This window comes from Phocoena phocoena, chromosome 10 (assembly GCF_963924675.1).
Source record: "Phocoena phocoena chromosome 10, mPhoPho1.1, whole genome shotgun sequence".
NCBI classification, from domain to species: domain Eukaryota; kingdom Metazoa; phylum Chordata; class Mammalia; order Artiodactyla; family Phocoenidae; genus Phocoena; species Phocoena phocoena.
Window position 1 is genome coordinate 98300638 of NC_089228.1, and position 23079 is coordinate 98323716.

The following is a 23079-nucleotide window of genomic DNA, read 5'->3' on the forward strand; positions in this document are numbered from 1 at the left end:
TCCTTTAACTCTGGAGGTGAAGCCTAGAGATAAAGAGCCTAGAGATGAAGGGGTGCTTCTGAAGGTACCAGCTCTGTCCTTGCCTCAGTGCCCCATTTACTTGGCTGAGTCTTAGAAATTTATCATCAAGAGGTGTGGCTGGCGCAAGGCACAGGGATATTAGCTCGGTGCTTTGTGACAGCCTGGAAGGGTGGGATGGGGAGAGTGGGAGGGAGGGAGACGCAAGAGGGAAGACATATGGGAACATATGTATATGTATAGCTGATTCACTTTGTTATAAAGCAGAAACTAACACACCATTGTAAAGCAATTATACCCCAATAAAGATGTTTAAAAAAAAAAAAAAAAAGAGGTGTGGCTGGACTACAGACTCCAGGAAGGCAGGGATCTTTGCTTTGCTTATTCATGTACCCAGTGCTTACAAAAACATTTGACACACCGCAGGTTCTCAGTGAATATTTATTTGCTGAATGAATAAATGGAGATGGATCTGAGTGCTGTCTGGGCTTACAGCTCCTTTCTGTGGAAATAAGTCAAGCAAACAGTTTATTTTATTTTTTAAACTAAAATACGTGAAATTAACTTTCTTAGGGTGTTCAGTTCTGTGTAATTTAGCACATACGTAGATGTATGTAAACACCCCCACAATCGGGATAAAGGACCATTCCATTACCCAAACGACCTCCTCTGTGCTATCTGTTTGCTGTAGGCACACCCTACTCACTCCCAGCCGACAGCCCTAAGCCCTGACACCCAATGATCTCTTTCCATCATTATGGAAAAAAAGAGATTTTTTGTTTTTTTCAAGCTGTCATACAGTATGTAGTCTTTTGTTGACACTGCCTTCTTTTAGTTAACATAATGCCTTTGAGATTCAACTGAGTTGTTGTATGTATCAACAGTTCATTCCTCCTTGTGGCTGAATAATATTCCATTACATGGAAGTACCGTAGCTTATTTATCTGTTCACTCATTAAAGGACATATGGATTGTTTCTAGTTTTGACGATTATGAATAAAGTTGCTGTAAATATTCATATGCAAGTGATTGTGTGAGCATAGTATTTACATGTTCTCTAGAACACATACCTCGAAGTAAAATTGCTGGGTTGTATGGCATCTGTATAATTAATGCTATAAGAAGCTGCCTGACCGTTTTCCAGAGTGGCAGTACCAACTTTGCATTTCAGTTGCTCTGCAACCTCAGCAGCGCTTGGTGTTGTCAGTTTTTCTAAATGTCATTCTAATTTGTATTCAAACTAAATCCAAAATTGTGATTTCAATGTGTATTTCTCTAATGGCTAATACCATTGAACATCTTCATATGCACTTATCTGACATCCATATATACTCTTTGGTGAAGGATCTGTGCAAGTCTTTTGCCCAATTTTAAATTGGGTTTTTAACTTTTTTTGTTGTTTTTTACTGTTGAGTTTTGACAGTTCTTTATGCGTTCTGGATGCGTATCCTTTGTTGGTTATGTCGTTTGTAAATGCTTTCTCCCCATCTGCAGTTTGACTTTTAATTTTCTTAACAGTGTCTTTCACAGAGTAAAAGTTCTGAATTTTGTTTAAGGCCAAGTTATCAATTTTTTGAATGGATCGTACATTTGATATCTCATCCATGAACTCTTTATCTAACCCTCTGTCACAAGATTTTCTCATGTTTTCTTCCGAAAGTTTTCTAGTTTTACATTTTACATTTAGAGCAATGATCCCTCGGAGGTAAACTGTTTTGTATATGAATGTTCAGTTGTTCTAACACTATTGGTTGAAAAGGCTATTCTTTCACCACTGACTTGCCTTTGCACCTTTGTCAAAAGTCAATTGGCTGTATGTGTGTGGTTCTATTTCAGTGACTTTTTAAGCAGCCTGGGGAGAGGGTTCTGCCCGGTATAGGTACATACTGTTATGCCCCACCTGCGCCGTGAAGTAGAGGCAGAATGGAGGGCAAATTAATTAACAGCAGTGAGAGAAGAAGCACAGATGAAGAGCAGCTCAGACGCATAAAACTGGAACTCAGAACAGGGAGCCACGGACAAGCTGGTCACTAGAGCTTATTTAGTGCGTTCATTCATGAAGAGACCTACTGTGTGGGAGCTCGTGGCTAGTTTTAGACAGCTCTACACAACGTGTTCCCAGAAGCCTTTAGGCCACCGTTCCCTCAAGTGTAAGATAAGGAAAGCAAGTTTCAGGCACTATTGATTACCCCAGACCATAGTGATATAGACTTTTATTTAGTAATTTGTAAGTCTGTTGTTACGTGTTTCTATGGGAAAATTAGGAATCTGTTATTTGAAACTAGTACACCTAACTCTGCTTTTGACAGAGGTGAGTTTGTGGAGAGACTGTCCCGAATCATTTCCTGCTGTGTGTAACTCTAATGATGTTCTTATAGCTTTTAAGGAATGAGTGCTTCTACAAAATATGCCCAAGCTTTTAAGAATTTGGAATGCCTACTTCAGAATCACCATTTGGTGAAATGTTGAGGCAGTTTTTAGACATGACGTTTGTTCTCGTGGATTTCTAGATTTTCAAACAGCGTAAGTGATCTAACTTGGTTATCTAAGTGCAAAATTGAACCTCAGGGAACCATAGTATGTTTCAAAGGGATTAATCTGCATAAAAACTAATTACCTGCAATTTTAAAAATAAGTTTATTTACTTTATTTATTTATTTTTGGTTCCATTGGGTCTTCATTGCTGCACGTGGACTTTCTGTAGTTGCGGAGAGGGGGGGCTACTCTTCGTTGCGGTGCGCGAGCTTCTCATTGCGGTCGCTTCTCTTGTTGTGGAGCACGGGCTCTAGGTGCACAGACTTCAGTAGCTGTGGCACACGTGCTAAGTAGTTGTGGCTCGCGGGCTGTAGAACACAGGTTCGGTAGTTGTGGCGCACAGGCTTAGTTGCTCCGCGGCATGTGGGATCTTCCCGGACTAGGGCTCAAACCCGTGTCCCCTGCATTGGCAGGCGGATTCTTAACCACTGCACCACCAGGGAAGCCCTACCTGCAATTTTAAAATGCCTTTATTTAGTGTATCATGGAAACGCATCTAAATATTTAAAATCATAGAAATGCTGGGAATTCCCTGGCAATCCAGTGGTTAGGACTCTGCGCTTCCACTGCAGGGGCAGGGGGCACAGGTTCGATCCCTGGTCAGGAACTAAGATCACACGAAATGCTGCTCGACCCAAACAAAACAAAACAAAAAAGCTTAAAATCATAGGAATGCTGCAAAATATTTTAAAATAATTTAAATCTTTTTAAAAAAAGCATCAAATGGTCAAGGTAAATCCTTCCTTTCTTCTCCCTCCCTTCCTTCCCTCCTTCCTTCACTTCTTCATTTGTTCCTTCTTTCCTTCCTCCCTTCCTTCTTACAGATCAATGAAGTTGTCACCTTGTAACTTTATTTACAGACTAAGACTTCCAATAGCTGCAACATTAAACTCCCCAAATTGGGGCTCAGGTGGGGAAACTCCACACAGATGTTAATTGGACGTAGAGTAAGGATTGTATTTTTTAACAGATTTCATTAAAAAATATGATAATTGTTTTAAACTTTGATTTTGTGAGCTTCTTCACCATTAGGGGTTAATTACAACAATGGTTTCTGGTTTGAACCACTTCAATCTCAAAGTCATTTCAGAAAACTGCTGGAACTGAAAAAGCTTTAAGCAGTCGTGCAGGTCTTTAATTGTAAATTAGTTTTGACAGGACTACGATGCAGAGTCCTGCTTGCTTCCAAAGTGATGCTGGCTGACAACCTCGCACTGCTCCAGGAGCAAAGGAACATGTGGAAGAAATTGTTCTTTTCCATTTCACAGCTTGTCATTTCCTCTGCGGGGCAGCCCCTGACCCCTCTGAGAGATCCTGACACCCATAAGGGAAGTGTTCCCACTGATGTAAAGGAAGTGGAGAAGCAGTTTAACGCTAAGAAAGAAGGGAGAAGGGTGTGTCAAAAGGATCTGGAGCACAGAGAGATGAGATGGGCTTAAAATGTTTCCATCAGGTTAGAATCTTTGCTGTGTTATTTCCTTTCAGGAGAGAAAACTGAAAAATAATTTAGAAGGGCTCAAAACATTATGGGCGGTTTTATGCTACCTTAAAAAATTTTTTTAAAGTGGAAATGGCAATAAAAATGAATGTGTCACATGTGAATGATCAAAAAAAGGGTCTGAGGGAAAAATACAAATGTGCTGCTGCCCTGTTCCGATATGTTTCTAATTACAGAGTGTGTGTGGATTAGATCGACAACATCAGATTACAGCTTGTGTTTTCAGGACATTTTACACCCTTAACATTTTATTTGGTCTCATATATTCATCACAGTCAATTTTTCCTCTCTGCCTGTGCTATTAAACAGTGCAGTAAGGAACATAAAAAAGCAATGGGGCTGTGTTATCGTTCAAACAGGTTTACCATTCTCCCAGTCTATTGGCATAAGCCATTTCAAAACCCCTCAAATTATCAATATTTTTAGAGCTACTAACGAAGTCATTATTTTTTTTTAAAGAACTTCCTTTTCTTTTTGAAACAATTGAAAATCGTTTTCAGTATACGCACTTTGCTGACCATGGTCTTTAGGGCAGGGGTAATAAATACTCTTTCCTCCACACACACATCATGGTGTGTGTGTGTGTGTGTGTGTGTGTGTGTGTGTGTGTGTGTGTGCGTGCACATCTGTGCGTCTGTGTGTGTGATCCTTAATCTCTTGTGGCAAATATGTTAACAAACGCAAGTGTGCCTTGTGTTTTCAGCAATCACTCCTAAAAATGTACTGTCTGTGAAAATAATTCCATTTTTCCTTGGCCAATCTCTCTCATTTAGTCTGCCGATACTCAGTGCCTCAGTATCAGGACACGCGTCCTTGCAAAATGATACTGCAGAAGTGGATAGAGACAACTAATAATATCATAGTTCTTGACTGAATGTGAGACACTGAAATGGACCTAGCAGGTTAGGACAACTGGAGCATTTCTAAAAAGCTTTGGGAGCAGTGGTTTAGGAAGGGAGGGTTACGACAGACCTGTGACAAGACACACTTGTCTCTGGCCCCATTATTCAATCTGGACATTCCCAGGAGTACCCAGAGCTGAACACACAATCTGGATAAGTTGGAAATAGAGAACCGTAGGGATAAAATGTACTTTTATTCTGTTTTTACTAACGCAAATTATGACGAAAGAAACCATGACCGACTGGGGAGGATTTGCTCCTTACACGTGACAAAGTAGCGGCCCATCCGACATAGCTTTCCAGTTGTTCCAGTTTATGATATGGATATTGGTGTTTTACTGCAGGCTCCTCCATTCTTTAAATTTTTTTAATTGTAGTGATAACACTGTGTGCGATCTGCCCTCTTAACAAATGTTTAAGTGTACGATACAGTATCTGTAGTTGGATGTGATGTTGTACAGTAGATCTCTAGAACTTATCTTACATCATGGAGACTTTAGGCTCATTGATTAGCATATACCCATCCTCCCCCTCCCCCAGCCCCTGGCATCCACCATGCTACTCTCTGATTCCATGAGTTTGCCAATTTTAGATGCTTCATATGCGTAGAACATGGATAGGCATTTATCCGAAGAGGACACACTCTAGGTACTTTCTGCAAGTCTTTAGCAGGTAGCATTTCCTTTGGTTCAGTGTTATCTTCGTCAGACTCCAAATGGGAATAAAAAATAAATGACATTGTGAGACCTCATGTGAATAAATGGGTTCATTAGCTCTTCTAAACATGAGGCTGGCTTTGAACACTTCAGTGGTCTGACTGATTTAGTTCTCTTTCTTATGAGCATGTGATTGACTTTGTTCAATGTGGAAATCATTGAAATTAAAATTGGCAGAAAGCGACAGTCTTTTTATCCACAATGATCCATTCAGTCTAATTAGATGATCCATATGGAGTAAGAAATAGGAAATATAAATTAGAAAAATAGGCTTTCGAGTCAAACAGGTAAATATTTCCTTTAGCATGAGATAGGAGGGAAAGCAATCTTTTTTGGTATTAAACTCATTTTATAAGAAAAGTCAGTCTGCTCTTGAATGTTGACACCTTGGCAATGAAGGATAGAAGGACTTGATGCTCTGTAGCGCAAATACATGACACATTGAATATTTTACGTTACTAGAGGCCAGCGAGTGTGATCAACCTTCGTTTGCAAAGCCACAACTATTTTTTTTTGTTAAGATTGTATTCTATAACTTGTTAAGTGAACACAGAACTGTTTCACTAGAAGCTTGTGTTTAGAATTTTGTAGATTTAAAGTTGTAGTAAAAAAGATCCTGCAATATTTTCAACATGCATAGAAATAAGCATATACAAGGCATAATGCTAGTGTTAAAGACATTGGCTGCTGTAATGTTGTTAACAGACGTAGATTGTGAAAACATAATTCAGTGAAAAGCAATACAGAACACTAAAGCACAAATATTTCTCCTCCCATACTATTAACCCTCTCTTTCCAAACAAATTCTCATTAGTTAGTTGATCTATATTCAGGCTGGTGTATTGCTTTTATCAGTAAGTGTGTCTTCTCCAGCATTGAAGTATTAACACATGTGCACACAGACACATGCATATCAAACTTTCTAAGATCAAATATTTAAAAGGTGTAAGCATTTTCTTAAAACATTCCAGTATTTTCTTCTTGAACCATAATTAATAGTATCTCCTTACACCTTCACCTAAACTTGTAATAAAACATCTTTCTTTTTTTCCTTTTTCAGGCTTGCAGGGATCAGGCGTCACGTGTATGAATAATTGCCATGAAATAAAGTGTGATGAACTAGTTGTTGGAGTAATCAGGGGTTCATCATCTTGATTTTTTGCCCATAATGCATGTCATGCTGAATAAAACCAGTAGTTGTTGGACATGTACTTGGCAAATATTTTCTCTCAGTCTGCAGCTTGCCTTTTCATCTTCTTAACAGGGTATTTCATAGAGTAAAGATTCTGAATTTTAATGAAGTCCAATTTATCAATCTCCTTTTATGGATCAGGCTTTGGTGTCAAGTCTAAGAACTCATTGCCTGAAGTTCCTGAATATTTTCTCCTGTTTTTGTTTTTTTCTCAAAAAGCAAATCCATTTTGAATTATTTTTAACATGAGGAATGAAGTTTAGGTTAATTTTTATTTTACTATTATTATTTTTTGCCAGTTGCTCCAACACCATTTGTCATAAAGGCTGTTTTTCCTCCATTGACATGGTTTTGCACCTTTCTTAAAAATCAGCCACTTCGCATATTTTGCTAAACTTTTTTTCTGGCTTCTCTACTCTCTTCCATTGACTTACGTGTCTGTCCCGACACCACACAGCTTTGATTACTGTAGCCATATATTCAAGCTGTATAATTCTTTTCATGCATTGTTAGATTCAATTTGCTAATATTTTCTTGAGAATTTTCCAAGTTTCTGAGAGACATTGGTCTGTAGTTTTGTTTTTTAGTGTACTGTCTTTGTCTGGCTTTGGTGTCAGGATTGTTATAATGGTCTCATAAAATGAGTTAGGAAGTGTTTCTCCTGTGTTTTCTGGAGGAGATTATGTAAAATTGGTCAATATACATTTTTTTCAAGTGCCCATGAATCATTCACAAATATATCCTGGGCCAATAAAAGAAACCTCATAAAATTGAAAAGAATTGAAATCATACAAAATGTTTTCTGTAATCATAATAAAATCAAACCAGAAATAAAACCAAAAGGAAACTTTTAAAACCTTAGAAATTAAACACACTTTTAAATAATCCATGCAGCAGAACAACAAAGTCTCAAAAAAGTTTGAACTGAATAAAAACGAAAATACAACATATCTATCCTGTCATTGAATTAGAAGTGCATTTTTTTTGTAAATAGCATATAATTAGGTCATATTTTAAAATTCACTCTGCCAATATCTGCCTTTTACTTGGTATAGTTAGACCATTTACATAGAAGGTAACTATGGGTATGTTAGGACTAAGTCTGCCATTTTAGTATTTGTTTTCTCATTATTTCCTGTGTTTTTCGTTCCTCTGTTCCTCTTTACTTGCCTTCCTGTGCATTACTTGAACCCTCTTTAGGATTCCATCCTGATTTGATGATAATTTTTTTTTTTTTTTTTTTTTTTTTTGTGGTACGCGGGCCTCTCACTGCTGTGGCCTCTCCCGTTGCGGAGCACAGGCTCTGGACGCGCAGGCTCAGCGGCCATGGCTCACGGGCCCAGCCGCTCCGCGGCATGTGGGATCCTCCCGGACCGGGGCACGAACCCGTGTCCCCTGCGTCGGCAGGCGGACTCTCAACCACTGCGCCACCAGGGAAGCCCTTGATGATAATTTTTGAACAAATCTCTTGTGTACTTTTCATAGTAGTTGCTCTGGGTATGGCATTATACATATGTTGATTTATCTCAGTTTCCTGGTGTCAATATTTTACACTTTGGGTCAAGTGTAAGTACTTTACTTCCATTTCAGTCCCATTACCTTCCCCACATTTTTTTTTTTTTTTTTTTTTTTTGCCGTACGCGGGCCTCTCACTGTTGTGGCCTCTCCCGTTGCGGAGCACAGGCTCCGGACGCGCAGGCTCAGCGGCCATGGCTCACGGGCCCAGCCGGTCCGCAGCATGTGGGATCTTCCCAGACCGGGGCACGAACCCGCGTCCCCTGCATTTTAAAACACATGTTTGATGCTTTTTCTGATGTTTTCTTTTTTTCCCTTTCAGATGCTCCAAGATTTCTTCTTTTATAATTTCCTTTCTGTTTGAAGAACTTTCTTTAGCCATTATTTTAGGGAAGGTCTAGCAACAAATTGTTTTTGTTTCCTTTCATTTGAGAATGTATTTTGCCTTCATTCCTGAAGGATAATCACTGGATATAGAATTTGTAGTTGACAGATCTTTCTTTCAGCAATTGGAAAATGTGCTATTTTGGTCTGCGTGATTCAGCTTGTATATCTGGGGCACACCCACTGGACCCTGCTGGTGACGTCTGGGAGGACAGAAGGAGCTTCCCCGGGCCTGGCCACCTGCTGCCTTTAGGTGGGGAAGGGAGTCTCCAGCCTCAGGATGTTAAGAAACTTTCTGGTCTAGGAATTAATTGTGGTGGGATTCCCCTGCTGGTACCACTTGGCCACCTGTTTGTCGTCTCTTGGTGGGAGGAAGGCTGTTTCAAGCTGCAGGGAAGGAGAGGGCACCACCTGGATGCTTATTTCAGTAGGTTCTGTCTATCCTGCTCTCCATGCTGCTGGACTCACCTGATGTTGTTGGTGGGACTTCCTTTCTAAGGGTAGATAGGGTCCTACCTGGACCACTATTTGCTGATAGGACAGAGTTGGAGATGCTCATTCTGGATTACTTTCTTCTGTTGGGTGGCGTGGGAGGGGAGCATGGGCTGCCATGTCCTATATTGTTGCTCTAGTCCTGGGGTCTATAATCATCTCTCCATCCTCTTTATAACTTTCAGAACTTCCTTTGGCTACATCCTACATTATTTCCAGGCTTTTTAGTTATGCTTAGAGAGGAGAAGAAGGGAGAAACAAGTGTATACCATTTGGTCCCAACCGGAAGTCCCCTCAGTTTTTTGTTTTGTTTTGGGGGCACTACAGCATTTTAAAAGTTTATTAGCATTTCATTTAGGGCTTGAGGAGTATGGAGGTAAAACATGTTTTAATTGTGGCAAAATATAGATAATATGAAATTTACCATTTTAACTATTTTTAAGTGTACCGTTCGGTGGCACTAAGTACATTAACAATGTTGTACACCCATCACTTCCATCCATCTCCAGAATTTCTTCATCTTCTCCAACTTAAACTCTCTAGCCATTAAATAATAACTTCCCATTTTACCCTTCTTCCAGTCCCTAGCCATCATCATTTCTACTTTCTGTCTCTCTGAATTTGACCGTTCTAGGTCCCTCATATAAGTGGAACCATACAATATTTGTCTTTCTGTGACTAGCAAACTTTACTTAGCATAATATCCTCAAGGAAGGAGGTAAAATTTGAATTGGTAACATCTATTACTCATTGAAATGTTTTAAAACAGTTTTGAGGATAAGAGTTTAAAATTAGTAACTAACTTGGGACATTGAAATCTTTAAAGCCTGGTATGTAGTATGAACTCAACAATGTTAGCTATTACCATTATTTTCTTCAAGATATTACTATTCCTCTTCTCCCTAGTATGAATAGCTAAAAGTCAACAGTTAGGGGGTTGAGTCAACGTTCTGTTTTCATTTCTTTTTGTGACAACTAGCCCTGATCTCTGTCTACCTACTGGAAATGTGCAAGAAAGAAATTGAAAGAGAATACAGACCCGTGCACGTTTCATGGAGGAACTAGAATGTGGATATAGGAGGCAGGGAGGCTTACATTCATACCCTGACTCTTACCCTTTAATATAGTTTATCATGTTCCTTAATCTGTGAACATTTGCTTCTTTACCTATAAAGGGGGGATAACAGGCCTTACTTGAGGATTAGTAGTAGTTTATGTAGAGTACAAACATGCAGTAGGTGCTCACTAAATCACCTTTGTGTTATTGTATTAGTTACTGTAATGAGAAAAATGCACTTGGCTGTGTCCATATCCTGCTTAATTTCAGTACTGGGCAATGATTCCCTCTATCCTTACCCGTAATTTTCTCTTAACAATAAGGACTTACTAGTGGGTAAAATAATGTATTATTCTAAGTAGCTTTGGGTGTTCTAAGTTCAATGAAATTGTCAGTGATGATAACCAAGGAAAGCTCATGAGCAGCATATTAAAATTTCTGAATTCTTTCATTGTGCTTAAGATGGAGAGTTTAATATTTTTAAGAATAAGGGAAAAAGAAGCTAACTTTCATAAAAGGATGCATGCAGTCTTTTTAAGGATGGCAGAAATGGGTAATGTTTAAAAATTATTCTTGGAAAGAATAACCAAGTATATTCCTGCTCTTACATTACAATGATATTTTATTAGGCAAGGCATGCATGTATGCGTCTATTTTTCATCCTGAAAATGCAAAATATTCAGAGATCACTACTGGTTGATATGATGGCAGAAATATTTACGGTTCTGTGCTGGCTATAAAGGTAAACAAAATAACTTGAATTAAATAAGTAACATATGTAAATCTGTTTTAATAAACTGAAAAATACTGCATAAAATATAATGTATTATCATCAATCAACTAACTGTTGATATTCATAAGTGGTACCAAAGTGCCACATGGGTTGAGGTCTATATGGACAGATTATGCCTTAGAGGTTTGGGCACGAGTGAAATTGGGAATAGTTTTGTTGCATTCCTGATGTCACTAATATTAAAACATCCCCAAATATGAAACCATTAAGCTTCTTAATACTTCTAAGAAACCAGTTCATAAAATGGTAGGAGCACTTTACCTTTTACTAAGTATTTGAGGCTTTAGAGGGACTAATCCTGGCCAAGCCTGAACTCCAATTCTATGGTACTTGCCCTTTGTCAAGAGTTTCATTTTTGAAGATCAGTTTGTTCATTTGTTCTTCCCATGAAGAAAAGATAGAATTTATTCCTTGACATCATGACCAGCATTTATCTATTTATGTTGGCAGCATCCAAGAAGTTACTGTTTATAGGTTCAGTCTATGCTGCTAGCCGAGAATGTTATCAAGTCATTACCTGCATTTATGTAATTTCTAGTTCATTCACTGTTAATATCCTCAAATAGATGTTCGACCCTTATTTTGAAAGTGGTTAAAACATTTTTACTTTCTTAACTAGAAACTAGATATAAACAACCAGATTTCAAAAATTTTAAGCATCTGTTTCTGCCGTAGATAAACAGTGCTGAGACTTTGGTCTGTGGTTGCAGCCATGGTTATGGCAACGTGTCGTTGAGAATTCGTACTTTGGTATTTATTTTGGCCTATAACCTATTCATTTGTACTGTGAACTAGATCATGTGCTTCTAACTGTCAGTAAGCTGAATGCATTTCAAGTCAGTTTACTAAAATAGTTACTGTTAAGTGGTGTATTTGGACAGAGTTGACACCTTTGACATTTTCTACAATGGCAAAAATAACTGTATTTAAGGGAATGATTTATGAATGTTGGGTGCCTACAGAGCTTCCATTTGATTATGGTTTTTACTTTAGCTGCTGAAACTCTTTCCACAAATTGCTGAAAGGACAGCTAATTAGTGCTGTGTGATCAGATATTTAACACAGATAAACAGCACACAGAAATGCATAAAAACATAATATCAATCTAAAATCTATGATCTTCTTGTTGCTCCTTAGCATTGTTTTTGTCTAACAAGAGGAGAATAGTTGAGATCACAGCAGACACAGGGAAAATAAGGAAGAGAGAGTAAGATTGATAGTATAGAACTGCCTTTATGAAACACACATTATTTGGTATAAATAAGGAAAGCAACTTGCAATGATTAAAAAGTATTTTGAATCCTGAGTTGTCTTCTAGATTGCTGGCCTCTATTAAAAACTTCTTAAAATAATAGATAGCTTTAATTCTTCAAGCAAAAGAAAAATTATATCATCTCAGATTTTCCGTGTTTGTTATATAGATGTGATTTGACTATGGGGAAAAAAAAGAGAGCAAAATCTCTTGTATTGCAAGTTTTAAATGTACCAGGCTAAGGTTTACTTAATTAGAACCTCCAGGCAATAAAGGAGCCCTCTTTAAAATTCTGTGATTCTTAATATGCTAAATAATGCAAAGCTTCGACTCTTCAAGCATGAGACACACATCTGGCAGTTTAACATTTAAATTACAGGAGGAAGAAATTCCTCACTTCAGTAGTAATTTTCTCAAAGAAAAGAATAGGAAATGTATTACAACTACATTTAATTTCTTTTTAGATTTCCATCCTGTCTAATTGCAGACATTTTTCTAGGTTTTCTGTATTTGTATTTTTTACACATATTTTCTGTACATTTTACTCATCTTTAATTTGAGATGCTCTTCACTATTAGAGCTCTTGAAAAACTGCAGTGTATTTTACTTAGATTGTTTTGAGAAATCCATCTGATCTCTAAGAACAAAGACAGTGGTTTAGAAAATAAAGGGAAAATAAAATTTCAGAGACCCACGAAAATATTACTAACAAAAAGGCAACGTTTTTCAGTTAGTTCCACTTTCAGGCTTTAGTTTTCTTCAGTATTAATGTTTTCTCTGTTTTGTCATTTTCTGGCTGTTCTTCATGCAAAAGTTACTATAAGCAGTATTCTTTCTTTGCATTTCTCCAAAGGACAGTGTCAGATCCTTGATTAATTTTACAAAGGTCATTTGGAAAAAACCATTAAAAATATGCCAAGTAAAAGAGATTAGCACAACACAGGGAAAACACACTTTTATAAACATGTGCATTTATATATAGATAGGGTACTGAAACATCATACAGTTTTGACAAGTGTTTTCCTTGTGCACCTCATGTATTATTAAAAATATGACTGTTCCATTTATTTTTTCTGGGTGATCCCAGATGACACACTCCAAAGGCATCAGCAGGTTACTGTTATTTGTAAACATTTCATCTTTTTCTCAATATAAGATGATCTGATAATTAAATTGAGTAGTGCTTCCATAAAATAAAGTGGACTTTCAAAGTAATTAACCTATATTTGTATTACTAACACATAAACATGGGTGCTAGTTAGCCTGTGACCAATTTATGTATCCATTCCTACTTTTAATTAAAAAATAAACAACACTGCAACTTCCAGTTTTAGCTATGGCAGAGTAGCTGGTACCAGACTAGCTCTTCTTTTACAATCAGCCATTAAACTGGAGAGAACATATGAAGCATGTTAATGTTTTAATTGTCATGGAGCATTGGCCATCAGAAAGCACAAGACTTGCTGATCCCAGAGAGAAGAGAAACTTTTGAGGAAAACCCTGGTTGTCTACCTGGGCAAAAATTCTGACTCTAAAGCAGTGAAGCAAAATGCAAGCAGAGAAAGTCCCACTGAGCTGAGACAAAGTAGCTAGAATCTGCAGAGTGAGAAAGAGCAGGGAGCTGTGCAGAGACAAGCCCAGAAATCAGGACAGGGACCACGCCCCAGCCATGAGTCCTTAGCTGAGGGTAATGCTGTACATGACCACAGTGAGAACAACGGAGGTTTGCTAAGTGACGACTATGGACCTGAGAGAAGAACAGCGATAACTAGAGTTGGAACAGAGGTAGCATTCAAGTCAGGAGAGTCATGTTAATACCTCATTTTCAATTTGACAGCAAACTGAGAGGCCAAAAGTCTGCATATTAGGAATAAAGACCATGCTCTAGAGAGGCTTATTTTAAGCCTAAAACAAAGCTCTGACAGTAATGGTAGAGGAGTTAGAGACCTGAAGTTGAGTTCTGGTAAGTTAGAGTGGCTTGGAAACTCTTAGTTTTTCACAGAAATGCTAAAACAAAATGTAAATTTAGGGACTTCCCTGGTGGCGCAGTGGTTAAGAATCTGCCTGCCAATACAGGGGACACAGGTCCAGGAGGATCCCACATGCCACAGAGCACCTAAGCCTGTGCACCACAACTACTGAGCCTGCACTCTGGAGCCCACGAGCCACAACAACTGAAGCCCGTGAACCACAACTACCAAGCCTGTGCTCTAGCGTCTATGCGCCACAACTACTGAAGCCCACACACCCTAGAGCCCGTGTGCCCCAACTACTGAAGCCCACATGCCTAGAGCCCATGCTCCACAACAAGAGAAGCCACTGCAATGAGAAGCCTGAGCACCTCAACGACGAGCAGCCCCCGCTCACCGCAACTGGAGAAAGCCTGCACACAACAACGAAGACCCAACGCAGCAAAAAAAAGAAAGAAAGAAAAAATGTAAATTTAAGCCTACGCAAGTTTAATAAAATTAGCCAGTAATTGAACTGTGTACTAGGAAAAAAATATGAACATCTTTCCAAGGAAGATAACAGAATCCAGAGTCTCCTACAGTTCTACAGTGTCCATTATATAATCTATAATTATTAGACATGCAAAGAAACAGGAGAATATAGACCTTAGACAGGGAAAATAGTGAATAAAAATAACTGTAAGATGATTCAGATATTAAATTTAGCAGGAAAAACCATTAAAACATCCATTCTAAACATGTTCATAATTTCTTAAAAAGCACTTTCAAATGATTAAAGGATAGTATGGTTTTAATGAATGAATAGTCAGGTCATCTCAGCAGAGATATGGACACTATAAAATTGTAACCAAATGGAAGTTTCAGAACTGAAGAATCCAAGAATTAAAAGAAATTAACGAATTTGAAATACAGAAAAGAAAAAGCTGGGAGAAAAACGAAGAGAGACTCAGAGACCCATGGGGCTATATCACATAGTTTTACATCCATACAATGGGAATCTTAGGTAAGAAAAGAGGGTCATAAAATGGAAGAAAATATGTATTAAAAAAGTGATGATTGGAAATCCCCCAAATTTGATGGAATATATTGACTCATAGATTGAATACTCTCAGTGAACCCCAAAAGAATAAATACAAGGGAAGCTACACTTAAAAATATCATAATGAAGCTGCTGGACACAGTTAAACAAAGTTAAAGCAAAAATCTTGAAAGTAGACAGAAGGAAAAGAACCCACATTACAAAAAGGGGAACAGTGACCTGAGAAATGATGGACATTATCATCTGAAACAATGGAGACCCGAAGTCAATGTAATGACATATGTAAAATGCTAAAAAATGTCAATTCAGAAATCTGTATCCAGCAAAAAATCCTTCATGAATTGAGGTTGATATAAAGACATTTTCAGATGAAGCAAAGGTACAAGAATTTTTCTTCAGCGACCAGCACTATAAAAAACTTAGAGAATGTTCATGAGGCTGGCTGGGTCATCTTTAGGGAGGAAAAGTTTTCCAAAGCATGCAGACAGGGAGATCGTGTCCTCAACATTTTACACGCTGGAAAGCTCACTTAGAAACATAAACAAAGGCAATTCCAAAGGGCTGAGGATGGCAGCCTTTAATCCCTAGAGGGAGAGAAGAGGACAGGCAGCAAGGCTGTGACTGCTCATGGTATATGATACATGTGTACTTTTTAAAAAAAGATTTTGGGTCAACCTCTTGGTAAGAGCTGTGGCTCTATTAAGGTATTCCAGTCTCTAGCAGCTTCTGGGCCAGGGTATTTGTCACAAGATGCTGGGGATAGGCCTTAGCACGTGGGCTCATTGAAGTGAGAGGTCAAGCCAATGGATTGAGAGTCGTAAAGGTAAAGATATACCTGCTTATGCACTATCTTTCTTTGTTTATAATTTAAGAAACATTTGTTGAGGAGGCATTCCATTTCAGGCACTGTGCTGGACATAATAGGAGAAAGAAAGATGAGCAAAACACATTATCTGCAAGGAATTTTTGATCTAGAGCAGTAGTTCTCAATTGGGGATGTTTTGCTCCCCAAAGGACATTTGGCAATGTCTGGAGACATTTTTAATTGTCTCCAACTAGGGGAGGGTTGGGGAGGTAAAGGGTGCCTTTGGCATCTAGTAGGTAGAGGCCAGAGATGCTGCTAAACATCCTACAAAACACTGGACAGCCCCCAAACAAAGAGTTAACCAATCTAAAATGTCGCTCATGCTGAAGTTGAGAAACCCTGATATAAAACAAGTCTTGCAAAAGATGATAAAGGTAGCTCAGGTGAGAAGTGTTGGGTACACACAGATAACAGAACTGTCTAGTCTCAAGGTTTTATAATGGAATACTGGTGTGAGGCACAGAGAAATTTCTTTGAAAACTTGATCACAGAAACATAGCTGGGGATAAAGAATCCTACCGGGAAAGCAGATCAGACACAGCTGCTGCTTGTAAATTGCATCCCCGTGGTGTGGCCAATGGTAAAGTTCTACTTGAAGTTCATGCATTGACTGAATTAAAACTGGGAGCATAGAACAACTTAGAGCCTCCAGAGAATTCCTTCTTTTACCCCCATTTGTCAGGCTTTATATAAACTCTTAGATTTCAGCAGTGTAAACTTACATATCCTCTGAAGTACAAATCTATAATATTTTTTTGCACCTTTTGTTTTTAACCCTAGGAAGCATTTCTAATAAAATTGGTCCCTGCCCTATGGACCGTGATCTCAATCTCTCAAAAGAAGACCATGAATTACACAATAAGGTAAGATGAAGGCTATAGAAGTTGGTTTTGACCATGAAAACGACGGTCCTGATTATTAACTATGATTTCTTAAAATATATTTCCAGGTAGAAAGTAATTTGGTCATCAAAGCAGGTTTTGAAGTGCAGGGCATAGTAAAGCAGCTGACGTTTGTGAAATCAGTAATGCTAATAATTTTTTATTACATCCGAATCAGACTTCTTTAAGCAGTTGAAGACTTTAGTTAAATTAACCAGTCTACAAGACCCTTTCCATCTTGGGCAGGGTGATTAGAAAACGTGCTGATTGTACTGTATTTATTTGGCATGATCATGGCTGCCATGAAATCTATCCAGAAACTATCCTGATGAAGTTATATAAATTACATAGCCTGGGTTTCCAAACGTTGGTTAAATTAATTTTACTGGTGTTACTGGATCCCGTTTTTTGATATTAAACCATTTCCAAAATCTTTATCTATATAGACCAAATGACTTCGAGTTTTAAGTATTCAGAAAATTTAGCCTGGCTAGAAAATCAAAGTAAAAGGATTTCTCTCCAACCCTGCCCTTTCTCATATAAATTATCTGAATTATTATCTTTATACTCCAGTATGCTGACTAAATTAATACAGGTCTATAGAGCCAACTTTCATGCCATTCTCTAAATACTGATTTTAAATAAACCTTGTTTCCACCTCTAAATAGTGGACAGCCATCTAATCAAATAAATGTTTTTTTTTTTAAAGGTACATTTTTTTTTTTAGGAAGATGTTGGGGGTAGGAGTTTATTAATTAATTTTATTTATTTTTGCTGTGTTGGGTCTTCGTTTCTGTGCGAGGGCTTTCTCTAGTTGTGGCAAGCGGGGGCCACTCTTCATCGCGGTGTGCGGGCCTCTCACTATCGCGGCCTCTCTTGTTGCGGAGCACAGGCTCCAGACGCACAGGCTCAGTAGTTGTGGCTCACGGGCCTAGTTGCTCCGTGGCATGTGGGATCCTCCCAGACCAGAGCTCGAACCCGTGTCCCCTGCATTAGCAGGCAAACTCTCAACCACTGCGCCACCCCAAATAAATGGGTTTTTAATGTCTAGATGACTACTTAACAGCATTTACAATTACAGTTGTTTTTGTACTGCAGAAGAAGAAAGTTTAGAAATCAAAAGTTTAGTGAAATTTGTAACAGTGAAAGATAACATTCACTGAGTGCTAGGAAATTACTAGAGGCCAGAAAATGTTCTCAGGGCCTTCACATCGAATGACTGTCTTATTCTCACAACAAACTAATGGGATAGATACTGCTATTGACATATTTTCTATATTTAGCAGGTGAGAAAAATAAGGCATGAGAGATGGAGCAACTTAGCCAAAAAAAAAACATTGTTGACAAGTGTATAGCTGGGCTTTGAACCAGTCTGTTTCTAGAATCCATATTTGTATCCATCATGAAATAATACTTCAAAAAGTTGTTTATTTCTTTGTCCTTTCAGCCAGGTGTATGTTTTCTAGTTCTTGGGTCTTATAACCTTAATTTAAGGGATAGCTTATAGAAACCAAGGACAATTTGCTACGAAGGAAAAAAGCTTACATCCTTTATACATATTATGTATTAGGCACTTTTATGTATACTTTTGGGGCGGCTAAAGGAAGGATACATCTATGAGATTTCTAGGATATTGTGGATCTAATATTAGCATTTTAAATATTTTTGTAAAATTTTCATGTCATTTGTTGATCATAAATTTTGAGATTAGAAGAAAGACTGAATTAAGTAAGATGAGAAAGAATGCAATCCCTCAGAAAACCTAAAATTCTTCCCTATGTTTTCTGAGTTTACCGTTCAATTCAGGAGTTCTCTTTTTCATTTTATTTTTAATGTTATACTCCCCAAATTGCTAGTCAGTTGTTTGGAGGAGTAAGCTCTTCCCTGGGGGTCAGGCACTTCGGGAAGGTGTCTTAACTCTGAACTGCTTTAGGAAGCAGCTTTGTGCCTGCTGGTAATACGTCTTTGTAACATCAGTGCTGTGGGAAGACAGAGCCAGAAGTACACCCAAGTTGCAAGTGACTGAGTACAAGGGAGGTTATACCATCTACTACATCTAAATCTGAGACCCTCTAGGCCAATTTAAGTGTGTTCTTTTTTTCCCCTCATCTTCTCATAGTAATAGGAATTAATTTGAATCTTCAACTACTATTAAAGACTCTAACCCAGGCAATTGATAGGGTGGCTGTGGGAAAACTGAGGTTAATATTGAACTTCACATGTGAAGCATTCATTTTTCAAATAACACGGAGCCAGAAAACAATCAAAATGTGTGGTCCAAAGTGGTCAGAGGTGTTAGTTGTCATCCAGAGGGCGGAAACAGAAACCCAAGGGGTTAGTTACCCGAGGGGTCTCTCTGGGTGAATCCTGAGCTACCAAGCCAGGAAGAAGCACCTTGCTTCTCCCTGGATACTGCTAATAGAAAGCCTGTCCTGAAAAATTCTCTGGAACACACATCAGAAACGAATTAAAGAAAGGGGAAATAGTATTCTTGCTGGATGGTCTCAGGATTTAGGCTGGATTTGATTTGGAGCTGTGGGTTTTTATTTTTTAGATGAAAATAACAACACTGATGGAACTGAACATGATGTCATATTTATTTGCTTTGTTACTTCAGACGCACCTGGTGTTTGTTGTTGTTATCGATGACTTGCAGTTCTGTGATCCTATTAACACAAGCCTCTTAGCACCGTACGTCCACCCCAAACTGTCCTCCCCTGCCTTCTTAAAGAATGGTGCTGTTCACTTCTGATCTTCCCAGGGCAGTTCAAAAGCATTCATAATCCTCAGGCTTCAGCTCTTTATTCACTATTTCCTCTTTCTAAGGCTCTCTCTTTTGATGAAACAATCCCCTTGCTCTTCATCTGGCCAGATGAACAGTGCTCCCCAGAGCTCTGCACAAAGACCCTGTAAAGAGTTTGGGGAAAAAATGCTGCTGCCAAGTGGAGCTTAATTGTGCCAGAGCCGCAGTGCTTTTCCACTGCACTGGTGCCACTGACCTGTGAACTGCAAGCTCTCTTTCTTTGCACAAAGACTTACCTTCTCATCGGTCCCGTCATCATCACCCTTCTTCATTAACCACATGGTCCATGGAAGGAATTATTGCTAAGGGGTAAAAACCTCTAAACGACAAGGTAGGAACCCTGGGCTTTGCTTTCTATCATATAACACAGTTAAATGGGTCTTTCATTTCATGAGCTGGGCAACTTTTTTTTTTTTTAAGCAATTTATTTTTGGCTGCATTGGGTCTTCGTTGCTGCATGTGGGCTTTCTCTATTTGCGGCGAGCAGGGGCGACTTTGAGACTTAATATCTTGTCTTAATATCTTAATATTATCTTAATATCTTAATATTAATAAATTAATATCTTAAGACCTAAGTCTTCCTATAGTATTTTCTACTAGGCAGCTTCTCAGAAATGCTGTAATAAATGCACAATAAAGGATGTTAAATGTTCCCTCGATCACCCACGCTATATATTGCACTGTACCAGATGCTACTTATATCCTTAATATCCTAAAGCATGTTAAGTTCTATCCTTTACATCCCCAGAAAGAATTTTATCGCCATTATATCACTTTGTCTTCATAAAAAATCCTGCGATCTATGCAAGACAAATATTATCTCCATTTTTCAGATTAAAAAACTCAAATTCATGGACTTTAAATAATTTAAGTTTCCAAAGTAGCGAGAACACTCGAATGAGAGTCTTCTGACCATCACTTGTTGGCCCTGTTGACTGCAACACAATACACTTTAGTTTCTGAAAATTCTTTAAAACACTCCTTGGCTCTCATTTTTTGTTGTGTTTGAAAGAGTGCGTGTGTATTGCTTCCTCATTGATGCTGTATTTGAATGGCCATCCTCACACACCAGATTTTCAGCTCATGAACTTGAAAATCGTATTCTGAATTCTAGCAATTTATATTTACATATTTGCTGGTGGTTTCTGCGATTGGTCAGACTCTGAGCAGCCATACAGATAATATGTGAAACGCGCCATTCCAGAACAAATTTGCACCACCAATTTCTCCTTTAAAGGATAGATATTCATCTTTCTAAAGACAATGCTGTTGGACGACTTTATTATTATTATTTTTTAATAACGATGTTCTTTGGCTTCAGGGACTTAAAGTTGTAATGGGCCAGAGGATCTATTTTCTGTCTTTAAATGTTGATGATATCCTATTTAATGTATTAGCTGTCGGGCATAGATTCAAGATAGGAATTTGTGCTTGGTCGATCAGATTGTTGAGTGTATTCAATGTGAACATTCATTCAGGCTCACACACTCCGGTACTCACTCACCTGGGAATTTTGCTGTACATATTTATATCTTTTTGGATTTAAAACTCTTATTTTCTTTAGGTTTTTGCTCCTCTTTGGGTTCATTTCTTTGGAGATGAGCAAGTGTCTGTGACTTTATGTCTTCCAAAACACCCATTGGAAGGAATTTTTAGCACGTTAAGTTAAACATTCTTTAAAGGAAATCCAAAGGTTCAGAAAACTTTTGTTATTTTTAGAGTTAACAGGTGTTTTTCTTTGTGACTGAGCAACTTGAGGTAGTCCATTCTCATTGTAATATAAGTACTTAATGAAGTGACTTCTAATAACTAATTCTTGAGTATTTACTATGTGCTTATTACCATGTTAGGAGTTGTGAAAGATACATGGAAATATATACTACATACCATTTTTACCATGAATTTAGTTGAACAATCAAGATAGATATTAACCGATTAACCAAATAGAAAGCAGTTTAATATACTATATCATAGAACACCTATTTTTTAACAAATCAGGAGGTTTGGTGGGTAAACCAAATCCTTGGTATAATTCTTGATAGCCGTTTCAACTTTCTATTTAGTAAAACTGAATAAAGTATCTAAACATCTCATAAATAAATGCCATCTAATTTAAAGTTTAAATACCTACAAAAGCATATTTTTAGCAATCAGGTAAGGTGTGCAAATCAAATATGTTTGTTTAGTTGGGACAATTCAGAGCTCTCATATATTTTAAAGAATTTTGACACACTTTAACTTACTCAGGAATGGAGCAATTAAAAATACCAACAGTAAATAGTCTGATTAAAAGTACCTTTATTGGCACAGGAGCTATAGAGTCTGAGAAAGATAAAAAAGACCACAACCAAAGGTACCTTCAATTGATGGCTCTCATAAATGAATTTTGTTCTTAAGGTGATCAAATCAATCAATTTTATAATAAAAGAAATGAGCCTTGTAGAGATTTGATGACACATCTATTTCACCTGAGCTTCACTCCAGGGTTTTCCTGGTTACTACCACCTGTGCATCCCAAAAGCATTCTGCAATTGCAAAATATTTCAGCTACAGACTTGTGCTAAAACTGGTATGAATTGATATCAAAGAATTTCAAGTAACGAGCCTCTTACAAATTATGATCAAAAACACTTGAGAAGGGTCTAAAGAAAAGGAAAGAACATTAGCACAACTATCTTATAGGTGTCAGTCATGTCTAACTTTCTTCTTCTGTAGCTAGTGGTTTACAAATGCGTTTTTGTCAGCAGTATTTTGTAATTAAATTGTATGGGATACTTCAATATATAAACAGATAAAAGTTTAACTGTTTTGGTGGAAGAGGGAAGAGTCTGTCTAGGTTAGATGCTCCCTCTCTCCCCACTCCTTCCAAAGCCGGGCTCTTCAGAATCCTTGGTTGAATTATAGGGTTTAGTTTCTCCAATGAGGCAATCTGTTTTCTGGAACCATCATCCTGGGTTACATGATTTTCTCAAGTTCTCATAAATCAGCTCCACAGACATTGTATGGTCCTGAGTTTAAATTGATGTTATTGAGACTGTGGAACTCAGGAGTTTTTGGAACCAATGCTAGCATGAAGCGGCCTGCTAAAACAAAGTAGAGGTAGGGTAGAAAGGAATCCTGGTGGCCTTTGATTCCTTTGCTCCCCTAGTCCAGAAATCCAGCTGACT

General features: G+C 38.0%; 1 protein-coding gene across 1 annotated transcript in view; it reads left to right on the forward strand.

Annotated features, from left to right (window-relative positions):
- LOC136129709 (uncharacterized) overlaps positions 1 to 23079 on the forward strand; it is a gene marked incomplete at its 5' end in the record, with an annotated part of 268536 nt that overhangs the window by 99625 nt on the left and 145832 nt on the right. Inside the window, 3 exons of the mRNA XM_065886016.1 lie at positions 17009 to 17091; positions 17178 to 17252; positions 19664 to 19800. Of these exons, the coding sequence (XP_065742088.1) occupies positions 17009 to 17091; positions 17178 to 17252; positions 19664 to 19800 (295 nt within the window). The remainder of the gene's footprint in view (positions 1 to 17008; positions 17092 to 17177; positions 17253 to 19663; positions 19801 to 23079) is intronic.